Consider the following 25,411-nt stretch of genomic DNA (forward strand, 5'->3'; position numbering starts at 1 on the left):
TTATTTATATAGAAAATATATACTTTTAACAGTGTCTTCCCCCCCCCCCGAGGAAAGTTTACCGCCCCCCCCCCCCCGAAAATTTCAAGTGCCCCCCCCCCCGGAGAAACAAGTCTGGAAGAAACACTGTTTATATATCAAATCTGCTCGCAAACACTGCTGTTTAAAGTTAATTTCTGGCCTATATTGATATATTTAGCCTTTGATTTTGGCTTATTATTCAGTTATCTATAAGGTAAAACTCCATTTTAGCGTATTTTATTCTCATCTTGTCGTTCAACTCCAGATGAGCGCATTTTATTATAATAACCGAAACACAACAAAACAGAAAAACACGATTTAAAAAAAAAATCGAGATTTTTTACAAAACTCGACGTTTTACACCTCACTGAGTCGGAAAAACATAATTTTGCAATGTTGTCCGTATGTCTGTGTGTATGTGTGTGTGTCTGTCTGTGTGTCTCTAAACACGATAACTTGAGTACCTTGAGTTGATGAACATTCATATATAAGTATTTTATCAAAATCGTAGATCCCTATCAACTTTTGAGCGATTTCCGATGACAGGAAGTGGTACTTTTTCTGCTATGATATTTTCAAAAGCCTATAACTTGAGCACTATTTCAGATAGGTTTTATTTTTTATTTTGGGATCCTTGTTGCGGGACGCGGGTTTGTTCACACTACCGCGTAGACGCCCTTGAGCGTGCTGTATGAAAGCATTAAGAGTACGTTAATCATCCTCCGCAATAGTGAGGGTGAATATCTTTCGGTGACCGCCTAGGTGTCAGGGGAGTGACTGGTTACACTACCGTAGGTAGCCTGGTGCAACCCTTTGTTCGGTTTAATCATCGAACGTAGAGTCCTACCATGTCCCTTTTATAGAATATTCGTGTGATTGGTGTCATCTGTACGCCGGGGGGGGGGGGGGCGCGTCGAAAGCCGCCACTGTTGCAGATTGACCTTTAAATCAAGTAGTATCCGTGACTCTAAAGTACGCAGAATCAACTGATCTTTTGCAATCAGATATCCGCTGGGTAACTCGGGCGCCCAACCTTCCCACTACTGAAGCGCTGGAGGACACCCCTAGTTCGATTTAGTAATCGATTTTAGTTTTCGTATCACTCCGTATTGTAATAGATTGACGATAGAAGCATGTGATTGTATATAAAACGTTTATTGGCCTCAACTAACATGATGGAAACGAGAGAGGGCGGAAGTGACGAGACACAAAAATATATATACATATAAGGGACATCACTCAAGATAACAGTATAAATATAATACTAATACAAGAAGAGTGAGTTCCCTTGACTTCACAATTCTCACTATATTACATCCCTTTACCCTTAGTAAACACAACACATCTCTCAATAGAACAATTTACAGTATCCTAAAATCACCAAATATATTGTAACATGAACATTATGGTAGATTACATCCTTACAAACAATGCACAATATGTTACAACATAATCAAGATACAAAACAATGATGTCAAAGTCCTTTTGACCTTTAAAATCATAGGTCTAACTTATTTGGGACTTTGATTGTCCTGCTTGACCTTCTCAGTGGCTTTTGATTTGGTGACTCAAGATTCTGACCATATGGATTCTCTATCTCAGGAGGTCTAGGATCTAAATCATTAATTCCAGAATTTACATTTTCTGACTCTAGACTACTTGGTTCACTCATATCAACAGAACTTGGTTGTGGAACAAACTGAGTTGGTGTGAACTGATCAGATTTGGTGGCATTGATAGATTCACACTTATTATCTGCACAAGTTATTTTTAACTGGTCTGCATGTCTACGGACAATAAGTCCATCATTTGTTTTTACTTTATAAGACACAGGTCCTGTACATTGAACAATTTGACCTGGTATCCATTTTTCCCTTCTCCCATAATTTCTTAGATACACATTATCATTAACTGCAAATTCTCTTTCAATGGATGCTTTGTCATGATTTACTTTTTGTGTATGTTGATGTTGGGAAACAGACCTTTGAACAGTTGGATGTAGTAGGTCAAGATGAGTTTTAATTTTCCTACCACATAGCAATTCGCATGGTGCAACAACTGTTGTTATATGAGGCGTTGTGCGGTATTTGGCTAAGAACCTGTTTACTCTTTCTCTGAGAGAACATTTGTTACCGGTACTCATTTTTACCATAGCGGTTTTGAATATGCCTACTGCTCTTTCAGCCAAACCATTCCCAGCAGGATGATAGGGTGATGTGGTTATATGCTCAATACCATTTGCTACACAAAACAGTTTAAACTCATGAGCAGTGAAACTAGGCCCATTATCTGAAACAATTTGATCAGGTAATCCATGAGTTGAAAATATTTCCTTAAGTTCAATAATGGTATCACTTGCAGTGATTGTGTTCATGATTTTAACTTCTAACCACTTAGAATGTGAATCAATAACAATTAAGATCATTTTGTTCATGAAGGGTCCTGCGAAATCTATATGTATACGTTTCCATGGTTCGATTGGCCAGTCCCAATTTTGCAAAGGTGCTGTAGCTGGTTGATTTGCATGTTGTGCACAGCTTGAACAAAGCTTTACATATTTTTCAATATCAGCATCCATATGTGGCCACCAGAACCACGAGCGTGCAAGACTCTTCATTTTGGAAGAACCAAGATGAGTATCATGTAAAGTTCTTAAAACTTCTTTTTGTAACATTTTGGGGATAATAACTCTTGACCCCCATAGTATACATCCATCTTCTAGACTTAACTCTGTTTTTCTTATTGTATATGGCTTTAAGTCATCATTCACTGACTCTTCAGGCCAACCATTTTTACAGTACTCATATACTTTTATTAAGCACTCATCTTTTTGTGTTTCTCTTTTAATATCATTCACATCTATATTGGAGTTATCCATGATAGTGAAGAGAACAAATACATCTTCTGGTACATAACTAAGGCTTTGGTTTTTTAAAGGTAATCTACTAAGACTATCTGCACTATTCTCAGATCCAGGTTTGTATTTCAATTCATAATTGTATGCAGTTAGTGTGATAGCCCATCTTTGAATTCTTGGTGAGGCATGCTCAGGCAGGGGTTTGTTTTCCCCAAATAAACCTAGCAATGGCTTATGATCTGTAAAGATGGTGAACTTCCTACCAAACAGAAACTTATGAAATTTCTTAACACCAAAAATGATGCTTAAGCCTTCCCTATCTAACTGAGAATAATTTTTCTCAGCCTGGTTCAAAGATCTACTGGCAAAAGCAATGGGTCTGTCACCCTTTTCATCCATGTGGGACAAGACTGCTCCTACACCATCTGGTGAAGCATCACATGTCAAGACAAGTCTTTTCCCTGGGTCATAGTGAGTTAGTAAGGTGTCAGAAGACAAAGCTTCTTTTGCTGTATTAAAAGCAGCATCTTGTTGTTTACCCCAGTGCCAAGTTGCATTTTTCTGCAGCAGCTTGTACAGTGGTGATAATCTACCAGACAGATTCCCTATGAACTTTGCATAGTAATTTATCAAGCCCAAAAAAGCTCTTAGTTGTTGGGTATTTTCAGGTTTGGGTGCTTCTTTAATGGCTTTTGTTTTCTCAGGTTGAGGTCTGAGACCTTGCTTGCTTAATATATAACCAAGAAAACTAATTTCTGTCAGCATGAATTGACATTTATCTTTGTTTATCTTTAAACCTTTTTCACCAACTATTTTCAAGACTTTATCTAGTGTTTTAAGATGTTCAGTGTCATTCTTACCAGTTATGTACAGATTGTCAAAGTAAACACAAACATTTGGAATGTCCTTAAAAATACTGTCCATGACAGCTTGGAAAATTCCAGGACTAGATGATATGCCAAAACATAGTCTTTCATATTGGTAGAGTCCTTTATGTGTGTTTATTGTCGTATAGACTTTTGAATCTGGATGCAGTTCTAGTTGAGTGTAAGCATGACTAAAGTCTAATTCAGTGAATTTGTCTCCTCCTGCCAAATTCAAAGAAATTTCCTCAATGTTAGGAATAGGGTACCTATTTAGCTCTATTTGCTTATTCAGTGTAGCTTTATAGTCTCCACAAATTCTTACAGAACCATCCTTCTTTAACACTGGCACAATGGGCGTTGCCCAATCGGAATAGTCTACCTTCTTTATGATGCCATTAGATTCCAATCTACTTAGCTCATTTTCAATTTTATCCCTCATTGCATAAGGCGGAACTCTAGCTTTGCAGTATCTTGGATTTGTGTCTTTAATGCTTATCTTCACTGTTCTATCATTTAGTAATCCTGAATTACCAAAAACACTTTCATTTTCAGATATAACTTTATCTATTGAAGTAAAACTAGATTCTCTTGCTTTGATCACTGAAAATATACTCTCCCAATTTAACTTAAGATCAACTAACCAGTTCCTACCTAGTAATGGTGGTCCATTTCCTTCAACCACAAGAAGAGGAAGTTTAACACTTTGACCATTATAACTTACATGAACCATACACTCTCCTATCACCGGAACATTGTCACCAGTGTATGTTGTTAGACACTTGTGACATGGTTGTAGAGGCACTGATCCTCCTGTGACAGCGTCAAAGTCCTTCTTTGTGATGACTGTTAGAGATGCTCCAGTGTCAAGTTGGAAGCTGATGCTCTTACCGTTAATATTAACTAGTACATTGATGGGAGCATGACTTATTGGTTTCACAGAGAACAGGTTGAAATCCGGCTGCGAATCAGTTTGAGCATTTTCACAGGTAGAGTGGTTCATTGGTTGGGTTAGGTAGTCTTGGTGAGAGTTAACATAGTGCTGCCTTTGGTTGCGGTACTGTCTTGACTGGCTAGATTTAGCAACAGACGAAGACTTTGCAAAGCAGGCCTTGGCAATGTGACCTTGCTTACTGCACTTATAACAAGTTGCTAATTTGAACTTGCATCGATGAGATGCATGGGGACCTTTGCATCGATGACATTTTTGATAATTATTACTAGATTTAGATCTAGGATTTGAACGTGCAGGCTGTTTAGCATAAGTTGAAATGCTCTGATGGGGTTGGTGTTTGTTGACTAACCTGCTGTTTACTGCATGGATCCCTGAGGGTGCTAGAGATCTCGCCGCCTCAGATGACTGCTGGAATGAAGTTGCAAGTTGTATTGCTTTTTCTAATGTTAGATCTGACTCGAGCAGCAACTTTCTTTGAACATCAGGGCTGTTTACACCTGTCACAAACTTTTCACATAGTCTGTCAGACAGCGTTTCTCCAAATTCACAGAATCTACTTAAATGACGTAAAGCAGCAACATATTCTGATATTGACTCGTTTGGTTGACGAGTCCTACCGTCAAATCTAGCTCTACACAGAAAATTTGATGGTACAGGCGCATGGTGGTCTGTTAGCAGTTTGCTCAGCTCGTTAAAGCTCTTGGTAGTTAGACTAGCTGGTGCGCATAAGTCCTTTAATAGCCTAAATTGTTGAGGCCCTATGACTGTTAACAAAACAGCTCTCTTTTTGGCTTCTATCATCACGTCGTTAGCTTCAAGGTAAAAGCTTAACCTATCTAGATAACGATGAATGGTTTCATCATTCGAATCAAATTCTTTTATTTGGCCATACAGCGCCATTATTCTAGAAATACTTAGCCAATATGCTCTAGCAAGCTCCTTTTTAAGTAAGCATATGCTCTTTCAAGTGGATTATTTATCCTCGTCGCCAGATGTAATAGATTGACGATAGAAGCATGTGATTGTATATAAAACGTTTATTGGCCTCAACTAACATGATAGAAACGAGAGAGGGCGGAAGTGACGAGACACAAAAATATATATACATATAAGGGACATCACTCAAGATAACAGTATAAATATAATACTAATACAAGAAGAGTGAGTCCCCTTGACTTCACAATTCTCACTATATTACACGTATCCCTAGCGTATGGCGCTCGTTAAAACGAATACCGTGTTACATGACCGCCGGGGCGCCGGCTAATGCGCCTATGCAGTTAGATTGCTGGATCAATTAGTAACGCTGACCCGATGCGGCGGACACCCAATAAATTGATAGCAGGGTGCAAAGATAGCGGCTGGGAGACTCTGGGTGGCAAACCGGACCGCCTTAGTGCCGGGATTGCCCTCCGAAATAAAATTAAAATGTAATGGCAGAAACCTTCTCAAAAGTCTGAGTTTCTTTCAAGCACCTTTTCAAAAAAAGTGTCTCAACGACTTTCTAAAATTCTTGGCGATTGGATGAAAACCAAAAACTTATGGTGTTAGTGCTGTCATATTGATTAAAGATTAATTAGATTAAAAAAATAAAATGTCATTAAGGTAAAAATTAGTATAAAACATTTATAAATGTTGGACTATAAAACATTGATAAATGTTGGACTATAAAACATTGATAAATGTTGGACTATAAAACATTGATAAATGTTGGACTATAAAACATTGATAAATGTTGGACTATAAAACATTGATAAATGTTGGACTATAAAACATTGATAAATGTTGGACTTCGTTGTGAAAACACTGTCCATGGTTGTCATTTTAATGGTTCAGTTGTCATCATTGCTGTTTAGTAGGATGGATTCAGGCAGTGCAGACAGTTGCAAGACAAAGCCTGTATTGTTATTATTACGGATGGGCCGTGTTCGACCCCAAACCACCCCCCCCACCACCCTCCCACTGAATCATAATGCCTGTACAGTTGGAATGGACTATGGGATTTTTTGGAACTTTAAACCTTTTCCTTTTTAAAATTATTTATATAAAACAAATTTTAAAATTCCAATAAAAAGATTATAATTTTTTTTAAGAGGGTAAAGGGCCACTATGTGTCTTGGGCCCCTATGCCTTGCTTACGCTAGCTTTACGGTAGCTACGACACTGTCTTAAAGTTATAATGTGTTTAGTTGATACATTGGTGGTTTAGAAATATAAATTTGTCGCATAATAAATTAATTTTAAACAATATATATATATATATATATATATATATATATATATATATATATATATATATATATATATATATATATATATATATATATAGCTTTATACTAAACACTTGCAAGAGTCTCCAAATAAAATAAGCAAGTTCCGAGCATGATTGTGGGCCAAAAAAAATTCCCGGAATTCCTTCCTGGATTTCCCGGAAAAGCCAAAAAACCTCGAAAAAAATGCAGTTTTTGGCCCATATCTCGGCAACCAGATCACTTAGCGACTTGAAACATTTACCAATCGATTTCTGCCATAATTTAGAACAATATTGCCGAAGAAAGTTTTCAAAAATATCCTTTCGTTCGGTCACAAATTTTTGTTAAAAATTACATAAACACCTACAAACCGATCGTTCTCCTAGCTTGAACGCACCCCAGCATTATACGTCTTGTGTTTTGTCCCCGTGTGTGCTTTACGCTACGATAGAGCTATTTTTAGATAACATAAGGAAATTGCGCTTAAATTGTCACTAGACTTTTTATTAACTTGTTTTTTAAATTTTTGTTTCCTTTTCAATTATGTTCGCATCTGTACAAAAACTGCCGTCTGTGTTACACTTTTACGTTAGTATCGATTTATAAGGGGGATTATTTTTCCATTGTGTCGTAAAGAAGCATGTGTGAAGGGGGGGGGGGGGTCGGAGACGGCGCGTGCGTATAAAGTAGGGGTCGGGATGGAGTATGGTGGTAGTTTAAAATGTGTTTTTATGTATGCAGACTTCTTTGTTTTATTTTAAAAAGAGCATGCCGTTTACAGAATAAGCCTGCGTCTAAATTTTAATAACAATCCACCAGTAAAGTAAGTAAAGGTTCCTCTTTCCGAAGGATCCATTGGGCAGATGAAGTAGAGTTCATGTGTTTCTAGACCTCGGCATTTATTTTCCCTAACGTGAGTTAAGTACCCATCAGAGTTGGGTGGACTCAGGGACGTTCCATTAACTTGAACCCGGTTTCAAACTCGAAACTATCGGGTTAGCAGTCTAGCGCTCCACCGCTAGGCCACGCCGTCCCATACATTCCACCAGTAATCATTCACATTTAGGGGTAGGTTGGTAGCTATATTCGTTGATACCTATTCTACGTCTATTTTCATATCTATCTAGATCTAGTAGCATGCAATATTCCTCATTGTGTAGCAGTATAGCCCTCTTTGTTTTTCAAACTTCAAATTGGTGGTAGAATGTCTGACCATTTAGTATGAATTAAAATAGTTTGTGTTTTTATTTTTATTGAGTAAACTTTTCATTGGGTGTTGGAACTCGGCCAATTAGAATGCATGATGCCATTGGATGCGTAACTAGTGTAGATAGAAGTGAACACGCAGTTGGATGTTGTAAAGCTAGGCCCTAACCTCATTTGTCCCAACTTCCTCCTCCTAAACAATATCTCCTCTCAAGCAGACCCACCGGAGCAGTGTGAGACTTCAAAGGGGAACCTTGGGGCTTTTGTGGGGTTTAACAAACCTTTAACGAGCAGCAGTGGCGTCCCTGGCCGTGATGTCATGCGGTGCGGTAACTGGTGCTTCTCCCAACCACTGCCCCTCCCTTTCCCATACCCACTCCTTTACCTTAAACAACCTTAAGAACTTACAATAAATGATCGTGCTCAGGTTTTTTTTCTTTTTTATAAAACAGCTTGAGTTGTCTTTGTCGGCTGATACAATCATAGGCGTATAGCTGGTAATGGGGAGGGGGAGGGGCCTTCCCATTTCAGGGTCATTTTCTGACAATTGGCGCCTTTTGAAATTTATGCAACTTAAAAATAAAAAGGCGTTTAAAAGTTACCATTGCAAAAAATAGAAATAATCTATGATTTAAAAAAAAGCTAAGTGCTTATGTCTGACATAATGGATTTAGATCTAATGTTAGCCATCTGTTTGAGGTCTTGTAAGTGACGAAAACCGTAATTATCTTGTATCGATTTGTTAAACAAGTTAATAAAAAGTCTAGTGACAATTTAAGCGCAATTTCCTTATGTTATCAGGTGTTGATTGGGGCTTAATACCACACGGCTCTTAACGCCCTCCTTTACCCTATGCATTTATATTGTGTTATTGATTGTTTGTGAGGTAATTTTAATAGTATAAAACCTTTTTCCCACACTCCCAAAGTTCATCCCATTCAGCCATTGCGGCTCGCGCAGTTCGCTGCTAAGCCAGCCAGGTCACATGATTTAGCCTCATATTGCTTCGCTGAGGAGGAGATACGACTTATAGCTGCGGACATTCTCAGAAATGACGAGTTAATAATCGCAATTCTCCAGAATGGAAATTGCGCTAAAAAATAGAAATATAAACACATGAATAAAAAAACAAGTTAATAAACAGTCTAGTGACAATTTAAGCACAATTTCCTTGTTATCTAAAAATAGCTCTACCAAAAACTGCATTTTTTTCGAGGTTTTTTGGCTTTTCCGGGAAATCCAGGAAGGTATTCCGGGAATTTTTTTGGCCCACAATCATCCTCTGAACATGCTTAACATATTTGCTTTGGAACTAGTCCTCGATATTGCTTCGTTGAGGAGAAGATACGACTTAAAGCTGCTGACACACATCCATCCTTGACGAGTTAATAATCGCAATTGTCCGTATGGAATAGTGCGCAATATTATTAGTACTTTAAAAATTTACATTAGTTTTTTGAGAAATCGGAAGTAGCGTAAATTACTACTTCCGGTCAACGGAGATTACTCAAAATTTAACAGAAGGTAGAAAATTAGATCTTTTACTCACATGTGAAATTTCATTTATCTATCTAAAATAGTACTGAATTTATAGGCTTTTGAAAAATTCAAAGTAGAAAAAGTACCACTTCCGGTTATCGGAAATAGCTCAAAAGTTGATACGGATCTAAGATTTTGATAAAATACTTATATATGAAATTTCATCAACTTAGCTGTAACGGTACTCAAGTAATCGTATTTATTTACACACAGACACACACAGACAGACAGAATTGCAAAGCCCAGTTTTTCAGACTGGATTACGCATAAAACCTCTTAATTTTGATAAATCTGGATTGATAATTTTTGCCCGATTAAAATAAGTCCTCTATACTTCGGATGTGATGAAGGACTGAGGTGTAATACGGTGAAAATTGTTAAAATTTCAAGTGATTTTTGTGCACGATTACAATACTTTCTCTATACTTCGTATATACGAGAAAGTAAAGTAAAAAGATAAATTATACATCAATAATAATCATAATAATAAATTGTATCTTCTGTTTTAAAAATTTAATCATTTTCAGCTACATTAATACATTTTGTTGCTCACTTCAATTATCATAATTATGATTAACTTAATGGGTTATATAATTATTTATACAAAATTTAGAATTACATAAAATGGAATATTCAATATAGGAAAATTTTGAGTAAATATTACTTCAATGATTCAAATTATAATTGTACATTGTTGGTGTCTATTAGTGGTTAGCATTAATTATTGTATGGGTAATGTAAAGGGTAAGAATTTAGGCATCATATTTCCAAAAAACCTAAACAAAGCTAGCTATAACACCTCGTACAAGATGATAAATGTGCTATGGAGACTCATGACATCCATTCTTTCCATGAAGTGTTTCTTCCTTTGTGTGAATATTTAAAAAATATGTTAAATGATTTTTAATTAACTTTTTTAACATTGTTTGAATTTCATGTTTACAATATACACGCACACAATTTAAAAACATTAGTTACAAATAATACATTCATTTTACTTATCTTCAAAATGAAATGTCTAGATAACATATTAATCATTAGCAATACTTTGTATGACAAATAATACTATGAAGAGTTTTATATCCTGTACAGTGTTTCTTCCAGAGTTTTTTTTCCGGGGGGGGGGGGGGGGGGGGTAGAGATGCCTGGAAGAAACTCTGATCCTGTATGACAAACATTAATGGTGTGTATTTAACCTCCACAATGTGGTATTAGTACAAAAGCAAAAATTTTATATACAGATAATTAAAGACCCTTGTGAAAGAGAATTTAATGACCAACAACACATTCAGGTGGCTTAAGTCCTGAGTGAAATTTTGTGTGTGTAGATAAACTAGACTTACGAGCAAACCTTTTATGACAAATGCCACATTCATATGGTCTCTCTGGTAAATGAATATTTTTATGCTCTGATAAATCACCTTTACGATTAAATTTTTTATGACACACATCACGTTCATATAATCTATCTGGTAAATGAATCATTTTATGTTCTGATAAATGTAATTTATGATTGAATTTTTTATGACACACATTCTGGTAAATGAATTTTTTTGTGTGTAGATAAACTAACTTTATGATTAAATTTTTTGTGACACACATCACATTCATATAATCTATCTCAACTATCTGGTAAATGAATCATTTTATGTTGTGATAACTGTCTTTTATCCTTAAATTTTTTGTGACACATCACATTCAAATTCATATGGTCTCTCAGGTAAATGAATATTTTTATGTTTAGATAATCTAGATTTAAGGGCAAAACTTTTATGACAAACATCACATTCATGTGGCTTGAGACTTGAATGAATAGTTATTTTATGTTCTGATAAATGACTTTTCTGACTAAAATTTTTATGGCACACATCACATTCATATGGTCTCTCTGGTAAATGAATATTTTTATGTGTAGATAAATTACCTTTAAGACTAAATTTTTTGTGACACACATCACATTCATATGGTCTCTCTGGTAAATGAATATTTTTATGTTGTGATAGATTATATTTTTGACTAAATTTTTTATGACACACATCACATTCATGTGGTCTATCTGGTAAATGAATTTTTTTATGGTCTGATAGATTACATTTATGACTAAATTTTTTATGACACACATCACATTCATATGGTCTCTCTGGTAAATGAATATTTTTATGTATAGATAAATTACTTTTACAACTAAAATTTTTATGACACACATCACATTCATAAGGTCTCTCTGGTAAATGAATATTTTTATGTTTTGATAGATTATATTTTTGACTAAATTTTTTGTGACACACATCACATTCATATGGTCTCTCTGGTAAATGAATATTTTTATGTTGTGATAGATTATATTTTTGACTAAATTTTTTGTGACACACATCACATTCATATGGTCTCTCAGGTAAATGAATCATTTTATGTTCTGATAAATGTCTTTTATGCTTAAATTTTTTGTGACACACATCACATTCATATGGTCTCTCTGGTAAATGAATATTTTTATGTGTAGATAAATTACCTTTAAGACTAAATTTTTTGTGACACACATCACATTCATATGGTCTCTCTGGTAAATGAATTTTTTTATGTTGTGATAGACTACATTTTTGACTAAATTTTTTGTGACACACATCACATTCATATGGTCTCTCTGGTAAATGAATATTTTTATGTTCTGATAGATGACCCTTTTGACTAAATTTTTTGTGACACACATCACATTCATATGGTCTTTCTCCTAAATGTATCTTTATATGTTTTGCTAAATGATTTTTATTATGATATTTTTTATGACACACATAGCATTCATATGGCTTATTAATTCCAGAATGAATATTTGTGTGTGTGGATAAACTAGACTTTGTGGTGAACTTTTTAGACAAACTAGACTTATTGTATACCTGTTCTAGGTTTATTTTGTTAATCTGTTCACCCTGACTGATCATAACAACTTCTTGCTGATGAAAATCATGACCATATGGATTCACTCTTGTGTGAATGTTTATGTGTTGTTTAACATGATCAAAATGGAAAAATCTTTGACAACACATATCACACTTGTATGTCTTCAGTCCCTTATCATTGATCTGATATTCTGTTGGGAGATTATCAATCAATTTTGTATGCAATGACTTGAGTTGTTTTAATTCATTTTGAAGATCTGATTTTAAAACTGCTAAATTTTCTTTAAAATCAGTTGAATCTGGTGGGGAAGAAAGTTGTTGCTGTGCTTTGAAACCATTTTGTTGTTCATTCTCCAAAGATGAAATTGTTAATATCTCAGGTTTTATATCTTCAAAAATTGAAAATGCTGTTGATATATTTGGTTTCATGTCTTCAGAAGATGAAAATGATGTTGGGTTATCTTGTTTCATCTCTTCTAAATTAAACAACGGCTTTGTTTTATCAAGATTTTTATCTTCTAAAGCTAAAAATGGCATTGTTTCCTCCAAGTATTTGTCTTTAACAGTTGAAAATTGTGTTGATACATTTTGCTTTATATCTTCAGAATTTGAAAAGAGTTTTGATATATTTGTTTGTACTCCTTCTGAACTTGAAATAGCTGATGTTTCATCTGATTTCATGTCCATAAATGTTATGATTTCGTCACTTAATTCCTGTTTAACCATAATTGAACTCTCCCAAACTATACCATTAGTGTCCTTTGTGTTTTCCATAGCTTTAGATTGATGAATTATTGCAGAAAAAACTGAAATAAAAATAATCTTGATTAGAAAACCAAATTAAAATTTATTTTTGAAAATATATTGATTGCATTTAAAAAATGTTTAAATATTTATGTCTTAGCTTTACTATATTATTATAACACCATAGAATTTTTAAGTCATAAAAAAGATCAAAAGGGCCTTATTGAGCTATGATAACATCTGTTTTAATAACTGAAGTGTCTTTTATCAATCAGAAGTAATATAAATATAGATTAATAGTTAAAAACAGTGTTTATGCCTTAGCACACCATGGTTGGGTGGCACAGTGCACATCTGTTAACGAATATCCCCAGAGTTTGAATCTCAGTAGGGAACCATATATTCATGTTTTCTTTGTCTTTTGCCTTTATTAATGAAAGGGCGACTCCTTATTTTTATAAGCCATATTGTTTTTCTCTATATAATTAGTTACAGTAAAAATCTCATTTTTTAAAAAAAGCACACCTTCAAACTAAAAGAAGCCTGCAAAATTATAAATGCAAATTAATCTAATATTAATTATTAATAGGCCTATTATTTTATCATTTTTTAAATTAATAGTCCTCGATAAGATTTTCGAGAAGGGCTAGGAGTCACTAAATAAGCATTAATATTAATTATTAATCAATAATATTACTATTAGGCTAATATATGTATATTTTGAATATTTTCGGATCTTATATATAAATATAAAAAACGAGCCGCTCCGCTGCGTATCATATGCCGTTATTTAGTTGTTTTTACAAGCTTTTATTTAACTCACTTCCTCTGTCGACATTATGTCGACAGTCTGTCGTCAGTCTAGATGGAAACGCAGGAGTGAAAATTCGGACAGTTCTACTTGACCGATACGATTCACAGTTGGCACGTGGGTTAAGACATGAAGACAATGCAATCTGAATCTAAATTTGACTTAATTGGATGCCTAATTAATTTTTTATGAATTAATTAAAATTTGGACCGAATTAGTAGGCATGTCTATCCAACCACACCACATACGTCATCACGTTCAATCAGGTTTAATAGCTGCGCTATCACGTTCAATAGACGCGCAATGGTTTTTAATCTTGTAACAATATTGCAAATAAAACATGTAAAGTACTGAAAAAAAAATTCATAAAAAACGTTTTAATAACAAGCTTTTATGTAATGATGCACCAAAAAGTAGAAAATAAATTATACACTACTATTTAAATTACTATAAAGAAAAGCGTGGGAGAATGTTTACACCATTGTCCGATAATGGAATCATCTTTAAAAAAGGGGTGTTGGGTTGTTAGTAGTATAGTAATCTAACACCCCCTTTTAAAAGAAGATTCCATTATTGGACACCGGTGTAAACATTCTCCCAGCCAATGTCCTGACCCTAATTTTGAATTTTCAACCATGGGCCTAATAGAGTCCTTGCATATGATACCACGTCATGTGGTGTACAGGTTTACATTCAAAATGATGATCTGTGGTGTTAAAGGTTGTGATACTCGAAGTGGCAGACCTAAAGGGGTTCCTTTATTACAACTACTAAGGGTTTTATTACACCAAGGTGACAGAGATCGACATCGATCAGATTGTAGACGGCATCAATTTTTAGCCAATAATTATCGCAGCAAATAACATGCGAATCTGTTCTCGACACTTTGTTTCAGGCAAGGACAGTAAAATAATAAACTTCATTTAATTATATACGATAACTGTTACTAAAACAAATATGCTCGACCTTCACAAATACTAATAGTAAAAGACAAAGCCAAAAGTAATAATAAGAATAAGGTTTAATTGTAGTAACAGTGATTTAATATTTAGATCAGGGGTCTCCAAACTTTTCAGTCCGAGGGCCGCATTGACTATCAAATTTCAGTTCGGGGGCCAGTTTCTTCTAGGCATGTCTTTGATTTTTCTGGGCAAAGTTCCTCAGCCATCACCAACAAATGGTTTTTCCGTGGACAAAAAGATCTCCACGGGCCGGATGAGGGGACATCGCGGGCCGCATCCGGCCCGCGGGCCGTAGTTTGGAGACCCCTGATTTAGATCCATAATCAAGCTCTAACTCTAAACATGGCGTAAACAAAATTCAGACCACAGATCTAGATTTAGGGTGACTGGCTCCGCTGAGTAGACATAGAATCTAGAAGGCCATGGCTATTCCCAGCCGGTTGGGAATAGCCGTATTGGGGCTATTCCCAGCCGACTGTGAATAGCCCCAATACGGCTATTCACAGTCGGCTGTCATTTCATACTAAATACGACTGAATAATATCTTAAAATAATATAAGCATTTATTGTGACTGGGGAATGAGGTATAGATTAAGAGAGCAGTGCTATTTTTACTTTGTTATATCTTTATAAAAAAAGTTATTACCGTTAAAGTTTAGTTTAACTTTTATTTAGGCTCATATCAGACATATCTGCTACAGGCTACGTAGGTCAAGGATGATTAGATGATCAATTTTACACTTTAAATCTATGCACTAGAATAATAGATCTAGTAATTTTTAAATGAATAATACTAATGGACACCAGCGAGTTGACAAGATTCCTTCCGTAATGTTGTTGACATGGAATAAAAATGTGCTTTTTTAGATTTAGGACCATAAAACTAATAAAAGATAAAATATTATTAAAAACTTAAGCCTAAAATTAATTCAGAAATGTAATATTTTTAGAATCAATGCTATACAAGTTGCATATCCAGAGAACTTGAAAATAATTTGTTGAGTTTAAGGCTACATTTCTATTTATTTTCATCAAGCCTAAGTTATAACCCGATGTTTCACTTTCGTAAGACAAACATTGATTGGCTGTAAAGGAACTCCGTGATCGATTTCTGACAGCCCCACTTTATAGTTATTTTGTTTACAAAACTTTGCAGATCAAGTTTTTAAATAACTATGCAAATTTAAACACCATGACCTATTTTTTCTATTTTAAGCTTACAATGTGTACAATAAAATTTATGGCGGCCATTGTTTATGTCGCCATTACAAGTGAAAACCAAATTGTTTTTGCTTTTTTTTTAAATTTTTATTTAGTTACCGAAAATATTAAAAACATCAAATACATCCAATCTTTAGTTAAGTCTGAAAAAAACCAGACAGACAGGATTTTATAACCATATTAATTGTAACTACGCCGTGCAAGATTTTTAAATGAATTTATACACCTCTCAAATACCTTTGAGACTTTTCTCGCTGGTGTCCATTAAGCATCAGTTTATTTGGTTGTTCACATTTCTATTCAACTATCAATTACCATTAAAATTCACATTATCACATAGATCTAAATCTATAATAAATATCAGGTGAAATAGGATGTCCTTTTTCATCAGCTATTATTCACAGTTTCCATCACACTTTTGTTTTTTCTCTTAGCAAAAATCTACGAGACAGGTCTTTTTTTTTTGCTGATATGCCAACAATTACGTCACAAACAAAAAAAAAATTAACAAAAATAACCCTCCCATGAGTAACTCAAGTAGAATCTAGACCTAATTGTAAAAAAATATTTTGATAATAACAATATGAGGCATACATTAAGGGTCAGACCAATTGGCATCTGATGGATTTGAACCCCCTCCTTCTGACATGACAGCCTCTCCCTATGACCACTCGACCACATATCTTCATGCCAAATTGATATTTTTAACATTAAATCTATCAAAAACGGTCACGACTGTGAATAGCCCCAATACGGCTATTCACAGCCGGCTGTGAATAGACACTTCGAATCTAGAATCTGCCTATTTAATTATAAAATTTAGATCTACATTCGATTCAAAATACACCCATAATAAATCAAAAGTAGTCATAATAATAATAATGCATTTGTCTCTAAGAATCTAAAATCTTGCTCTATAATCTAATCATTTATTTAGCCAACGAAATTATCTGAAATTGAAATAGATTGTATGACTAGACTTAGATCTAGAATCTGATACTTAAATTAAATTTTTAAAAGTTTATACAAGCATTTAGTTGATATTATTGTAGTAGAAGGCTTTAATAAATTACTAAGGCCTACCTACTTTGTGTCTTTTTACAGTAATATGTATCTGATACTGGACTGAGTTTAAATTTAGATGCATATATAGTAATTAGTCTACTATTATTAACTATTAAGTTTATGTAGTCTAGAAGTAGAATCTAGATCATAGCCAAAACAACAAATAACTACAGTATTATTATTAGGTTAATCATTAGGCTAATTTTTTTTTTAAATCCACTGTTTCAAAAGAAACAAATCAAGCTAGGAACATTATAAGAGAGATGTTTTAGAACAGTGGTTCCCAACCTTTTTTGAGTGGCGACCCCCTTTAATAAAAAGTAAGTGACCCGCGACCCCCATATAATTAAAAAGCCGAAATTAGTATGGAAATTAATAAGCACTAAAATAAGATTTTCTAGTAGACTTTCAATATAAACTACTCTTGATAACTGTTTTAATAGCATGAGTAAAATTGCATACTATTCACTAAACCTTCGTGGTTAAGTTTTTAATTTTAAAAAAATTTTGTTAACGCCAACCTATGTCATTATAATTATCTTAATTTTGTTTTTAATAGAAGAATAGTGTTGAAAATATATTCTCGAAAAGTCAATCAATTTTACTTTTAGGTATGAATGGTGAATACTACACCAAAATTGTGTCTGTAGTTTTTCATCTTACTCGGAATCATTCTGCAAATCAAAGAATTCATCTTGTAATTCATCGGGAATGCTGGCAAAATCAAGGGAAGAAGAGAATGGGTAATGCGAAAATGCAGATTCTTCTTTTTTCAGCTCAGAGAAATAGTGATGCAGTTCGTTTTCAAGAGATTCAAGATGCCCAGAAATCGCTTCTTTCAAAATTTTAATTATCTCACAATCAGATTCATCTACCACACCGCAGAGTTTCTCAAATTTACAATATTTCCAAGATTTGTTTTCTTTACCGATTTTGCTGCTTTGATAAAAATGCCCCGATATTATCATGGAAAGTTATAATATTCATTCATTTTCTCTGAAGCTTCATGTTAAGCTTATCTTGATGTTCGAACACATCTGCTAGGTATGATACTCTCTCCACTCACTCTATATCATTTTAAGTATACCAAAAAGTCTTGTTTCCTTTGCACTCCCAAGAACAATTTGATTTCAGATTTTATTTCAAAAACACAATTTACAACATTTTGCTTGACAGCCAGCGTACTGTAGTGTAAACTAGTAGAACCTCATGTTCTGTATTAATGTTTTTGCTAAGTTCTTTGAAGGCTCCAGATTTTATATAATTTACGACTTATACTAGCAATGGACTCTTGATGTCGATTGGTTAGGGCAGTGGTTAGGGAGCTATATCTTTTCTGTTTTCCGAAAGCCCGATTTTGAGATAAACATAGATGGCGCACCATCCATACAAACCCCCCCACAGCCGTTCTAACCCATTTTAATCATCCAGTTTCAAAAAAGGTATTTATTTTCTCCATGCTATTTTCACAAAAGAGCAACTCTTTTTTATATCATCCGCATGAATATAGACACAGACCAGCAACTGCGAACAAGAACTCACATCTGTTGATTTATCAACTTAAAAAGCAAACAATGGTGACAGCTTAATTTCAATAAAAATGTGTTATTTAACATTTACGTACATGCAGCGTTTGATGAGATTTTCTCCTATTGTTTGTTGTTTTTTTTTTGTTTGGCATTTTCTATCGCGACTTCATTTGATGCCTGCACTAATGCTGGTGAAAACTTCCTGTTCGATCAAGTTTTTGGCGTTTGCAACTAGCTTCTGACCGACGAAAGAACTCCATATATTTTTTGGTGTGTTCCGAATGACTCGTCTCAAATGACGTTTTAGTTTTGAAGATTTTATAGATTCGTGACTGAGAACAACTTTGTACAGTGTGCTTTGTTTCTTCTCTATTACATTTCCAGTGATGGTTAATGAAGCCGAATTTCAAAAATTCCGCTAAATATTTATGCTTTGTTTCAAATTACTAAGGTTTAGTATACAAGTTGGCGACCCCCCAGAAAGACCTTTGCGACCCCCAGGTTGGGAACCCGTGCTTTAGGATAATAACTTGGATTAGTGCTTTCCCCTGTTAAGCCATGTGTGCTATAAATGACATAACATGACATGGATGTGAGAACTGTTGAGGGGAGAGCAGTGGGACTGATTTCCCCTTTGTTCTTCCTGCTGGGCCCAGAGGGTCATAAATTATATAAGAGATGCTATCTCTGGTGGGCTGATATCTAAGAACAGTAATCCCTGTGGGGGGCTGGGTATCAGGGAGGTGAGAAATTTTCAGGGGAGGGCAGTGGTACTGACTCCTCTTTGGTCTCAACCCTGCTGAACCATGATGGTCTTAAATTACATAGCATAGTATCTCTGCTGGGCTAGGTTCTAGGAACAGTAATCTACAAAGAGATATTAATAGCCAGACAGCCACACCACAAATGACGTCAAAAAAAGTTCTGTCTACAGCCTCACCCATCTGATACAGCAGATTTGTATTTGGTCCAAAGCGCATGTGAGATTGTCGACGTTTATTTGCTATTTTTTTTTCACCAATGTAATAAATAGGCCTACTGGCATTAGGAAATCTTTTTGGTTAATAGTTACAGATCTAGACCCAGCACTATACCATGCTGCGAGGTCACAGTAAGCTAAGATAGACCTAGAAGACCATCAAAGGCCGCAGTGACCGAAACGTCTGCTGAAGTCGGGTAGACAAAGGCTACGAAAGGGACTGCGCAATAAGGTTAATTCTAGGTTTACACAGCAGTGGATATTGTACTGTCGACGCATGCGCGAAAGGCGGAAAGGGTCACTGGCGGGAGTCTTGACGATAAAAACAATTTCTAAAATGCCAAAATTTTCAAGCTTAAAACTATCTTAATTTTTTTAAACTGCAAACCCGGAAATTTTCAAACTCAAATCTTGCGAATCCAGAAAGGCAAAAAAATCATTTTGAAATTGTCAACAAAATGCCTAACCTAATAATATTGCCTAATACTCCTAATACTAATATTAAATAAAGCTAAAAAGCCTCTTATTGAGTCCTCTATACTATACATATATATTCTAGAATTCTAGAAGTGACTACGCGTCTCGCAAAGCGTGGCCCCTAAAGAATATACTACGCGTCTCGCAGGTTTGATTTGCCATCTTGTAATTGAAAACGCTTACTTTTGACTATTTTATCATATCCGCTGTGGTTGAGTCAACACTGTGCCAGCTGTAGTCTGAAGTTCATGGCCCGGAGTTCAGAGTTCGAACCCGGGGTTAGCTCGGCCGGTACTAGTTTTTTTTACATTTTTTTCATATTGAAAATATGACGTAGACTATGATTCTTTTTTTTTTTTAAATAAAATTTCCAAACATCGTCACTGTCGTTATTGCTTGCCTTACGTTTACTATTGCATGAGTGGAAAATCCCACCACGGCCCACGGATGGCGAGGTCACTGGTGTGACCTACTTAGGTCTAGTAATTTTTATTTTGACATTTGTTATTATACCATAAATGGTCTGTGGTGCAATCACTGGTTTTTTCCACTGTTTTAAGAAAGTCTTAGACTCAGTATTTTTCCATTATGATATGCTTGGTTGATTTGGGCCAGGTGATACCCCAACCAATAACCTAACGATTTGAAGGTGACCTTCCATGTTGCCTAAGTCGATAAATAGACCGCGCACACGTTTCTCTAGGCAGTTACTTGACCAGACATCGTTGAGAGAAGATAAGCCCTGTGTCGCCGTGTAGTACTTAGTAGTTTAAGCAGCATATTATTATATTACTTGTGGTTAAGTAATTATGTATGCTTTTGGCAGTGTTGTGTAAACTGTGGTGATTTTTCTGAAGTGTTAAAAGCTGTGATAGTGTATCATAGTATTTTTTCCTACACATTGTAAGTTGGCTTTTGTTCATTCTGTAAATCTATTTTATCCTGTATAAACCTAGAGTACTGTCTTGAATTTGTACACTCATTAAAAGTTATATGCAGATTAAATGTATTGTTGGCATCAGTAGTTTCTCTAGTGTTTCCCCTAGACATCAAATACGAGTCCTAGTGAACTATTGTGTTAGCTTTCTTTTATTTAGGCTTTACGCCATCTGTGTATAATCAGTTAAACGAATCCGGGAGCGTTCGCCAACTATCTGGCCGATAGAGTGGTGTTTCGCAACACTGGCTTTAGGCGAGGCCTAAAGCATACGTCATAGACGTTCACACGAGATCGTCTGTCTTCACTTCTCTCTTCCTCCCACCCCCTCAAGCAAATTGAATTTTTTTTTAAGTTCACTTAGGATAAATAATATAGACTTAGATCTACTATCACGCATGCTAGATAGCTAGGCCTAAAGGTTAAAGGACAGTTTGATTTAGCTAGGTTGCTGCTAAATCTAGGACTATCATCTGACCCATCTGACCTCACAAACTTTCCTTGACACTACACTGTACTGTTTAGTAGAATCTATCTCTAGTGTCTACAGTAGTAGATCCTCTAGATTTCTAGTACTAGAGAGATCTAGAATCTAGTAGGCGACTATTACTATATGACACTAGATCTAGATAAAAATCTAGAATCTAGCTAGATATATAATTATATAATATAGGAAAAACATATAGCCTATAATGGCCTATAGATTTATATAGGATAAAGGAGGGCGTTAAGAGCTGTGTGGTATTAAGCCCCAATCAACACCCCACCCCCACAAAACCCCCAATAACACTGCTGTTCTTTGATAACAGAGAAGCAGAGGATTCATTTTATGTAATTTATGACCCACTTGGTCCAATAGGGAGAGGATGAGACAGGATTTAATCCCACTGCTCTTTCCCTAAAATTTCTCATCTCCATAAAACCATTTTGTGAACTTTTTTTCCAAATAGACATAACTTGGGAAACTTCACTTTGTAATAAACCAAATGAGTTTTTCAAGCCCATTCTCTGTTCCTGTATTAGAGCATTGGTTGTTGTACATTTTAACACTATTTTTATAGATATGGCTAGAATGGTTTTATTTTGGTGAATTTTTTTTGCACAGTGACTATTGGTGCCAAAACAAAATGGCGGACATTTTGTCCCATTTTACCATGCTATGAAGTTTTTATCATTATCAGAGTAAAACTTGACTGATCATTACCATAATGGTTTTATTTGTTAGATAATAACTAAATCTACATGAATACATTAATTTTGCCCACTAGCTTGCCTGTTTAAAAAAGTTATAACAGATACTGTTATGTGGCTCTTGAAACCCTATGTGCACGTTTCTCATTTATTAGACCACTGAATATGACACTGGTATAGGAATAGTTAACACAAAATGTATTAACTGTTAAACAGACTTGTGTCTAAATGATAGAAATACAATTCTAACCTACTAAAAAGTAAAAATTCAGCCATCTGATGTTAGCAAGGTAATTTTTAAAATGGTACATGTACTTATTACCCCCTAAGGGGCAATACAGCCAACTCAGCCCCCACCTGTTTCTAACCAACCATAAAACTTCTAATCTCTTTGTAGGTAACAGGAATAAATGTTCTTAGGTCTCAGCCAATCTGGGGTGGTATGTTATGTAATTTATGACCCTCATGGTCCAGCAGGGAAGTAAACAGACACATTAATACCACGCCCCCCGCCCCTTACAATTTCTTACCCCCATGATACCCAGCCCCCACCAGTTTCTGGCCAACCATAAAACTTCATCTCTTTGTAGGATTACAGTTACAGATCTCAGACAATCTGGGGTGGCATGTTATGTAATATATGACCTTCATGGTCTAGCAGGATGGAGACCAAAGAGGAATCAGTACCACTGCTCTCCCCTCACAATTTCTCACCCCCATGATACCCAGCCCCCACCTGTATCTAACCCACCACTAAACTTATGTCTTTGTAGGTAACATGGACTTAGTTCTTAGATCTTAGCCAACCAGAGATAGCATCTCCTTATGTAATTTATGGCCCTCAGGGTCCAGCAAGGAGAACAAAGGGGAAGCCAGTACCACTGCTCTCCCCTCAACATTTCTCACCTCCATGTCATGTTATGTAATGTATAGCACACATGGCTTATCAGGGGAAAGCATTAAGGCAGATTAGAATTAGTACCACCCCTTTTTAAATACAAGAATGTCAACTCTGGACCGCTACACACTAGTCTACTAGCTACACACTAGGCATACTAATGTGCCTACTGTAAACTACTAGACTTTAGGCCCCATGTACACCTGCAATTGTATCAATTGTAGACTGGGCCCATTGGGGCCTAGTGATAGCTAGTATCAGTTAAAGTGTGTGTACACAGTATTAACTATTTTGGGGTTAGACATTAATTATTTTTATTGCGGAGTTAGTCTAAACTAGGAGATAATTTGATAATACTTATTGCCCCATTGCCCGGCTCTTTATACCCCAAATGCTGATTTTGGGGGTATGACAATAAATGTTCAATTAAACCCATTTAAAGTATATTTAATAGACTTTGTTATTATTTTTATATTGTGTAAGATATGTTAGAATAATTTTGCCATATTTTCAATACTAAAAAAATCTTAGATTAGTAGAAATCTTTAAAAATGTACAGGTGCTAAAAAGTGTGGCTCTTAACGCCCTCCTTTACCCTAATACTAGATCTAGAATCTAGATCTATATTATATGGCAGGAAACAGATTGGTACCGCAAAATGCATATTCGATCTTCGCCGTTCATAAACTTTCTAACCAGACATCGTTCGGGGATTTTGTTTATACTGATAAATAGAGCAAGGTTTTTACAAGCTTCGTTAGCAACATTTTTGTGGAATTCGTTTTTTATGACATTTTGTGCCGCGGCGAAGGATGCGAAGTATGCAAATCTAGACAGAATGGATCTACTTGGAAAGTACGTGTACTGCACTAATAAGGTAAGAAATAATATTTTGTAAAAATAACTATTATTTTTTAATGGATTTTTCATTAGAAATGTTTGCTGTAAATTATGAAAGTAAAAAAAAGTATATTTGAATGCGTTTTTATTTTAATTTGAACAAAATGACTGCCCAAAATTATGACACATCGGTGTAGTTGAAAGTGGGGATTTCAGTTAATTTTTTACGGATATAAAATTGTATTTTTTTTACTCCGAGGCATGTATTTAAATAACAGTTAAGTTAAATCTATTTCATTCTGTAAAATATAATTATTATTTTGCCCTAGATACTTTGAAAATTTTTTTTAATGATTTTCTGTCTGGGAAAATCAGTATTCGAACATTGCATGCACACGTAGTAATACTAGACTTATCTTTAAAACACGAGAATCTTGAGTACACTGCGAATAACACAGTTTTTAAATTTTAGTTTACTTTTGACTTTAAGCTATTTGTTTTAAATTGAAATCAATTGATAATGTAATTATTTCAAAATGAGGTCACCGCTCCCAGATTCTTAGGTTTTAATTATGTTTGTCATTTTGATCTATTATAAGTAGCATTAAAACGACTGCATCTATCAACATTATTTTTATAGCCAGTTCTAACTATACAATATGTTCATTACCAATTCTAATGAAATCGTAGTATCAGGCCCTAACACCCTGTTCACCTACACTGACACTACACTATTATGAAAGAGGCCACAGACACTCGTAACTTTAAATTAATGTTTAAAGTACTAAACAATTATAATTAGCCATGTAAATGCTGCACCTATAATAAAAATTGGCATATAGACATATTTTACTAATTATATTTTTTATATAGATCTAGATTCTAGATCTAGATCTAGATCTAGACCTTTTATATTTAATATTTAACTCTGTTATTTTTTCTTCCCCAGAGTGTTTTTAAAAGCCAGAATTTTGAACATTTTTTAAAGGTGATAGATCTATCTAGATCTAAAATCTAATTATTTCACATTTTTATTTTTAGTAGGAATTATGTTTTGAGATTTACAAAAATAGTTCATTTATGTACCTGTTTTTAAACAATTTAATTAAAACTTTTCAACATGAAGACCAGCGATGTTTTCATTTGCTATAGCAGCCATCTTGTTTC

General features: G+C 34.9%; 1 protein-coding gene across 1 annotated transcript; it reads right to left on the reverse strand.

The window, feature by feature from the left end:
- Positions 1-10,859: 10,859 nt before the first annotated feature.
- On the reverse strand, positions 10,860-25,393 carry LOC131928092 (zinc finger protein 883). Its single transcript, XM_059284008.1, has 2 exons — positions 25,331-25,393; positions 10,860-13,396 (listed from the first exon to the last, which is right to left on the reverse strand). Exon 2 carries the CDS (start codon positions 13,362-13,364, stop codon positions 11,367-11,369), a length of 1,998 nt encoding a protein of 665 aa, XP_059139991.1. The 5' UTR covers positions 13,365-13,396; positions 25,331-25,393; the 3' UTR covers positions 10,860-11,366.
- Between the last annotated feature and the right edge of the window lie 18 nt (positions 25,394-25,411).

This window comes from Physella acuta, unplaced genomic scaffold (genome assembly GCF_028476545.2).
Source record: "Physella acuta isolate Inbredline_101_S28 unplaced genomic scaffold, ASM2847654v3 ptg001462l, whole genome shotgun sequence".
Classification (NCBI taxonomy): Eukaryota; Metazoa; Mollusca; class Gastropoda; family Physidae; genus Physella; species Physella acuta.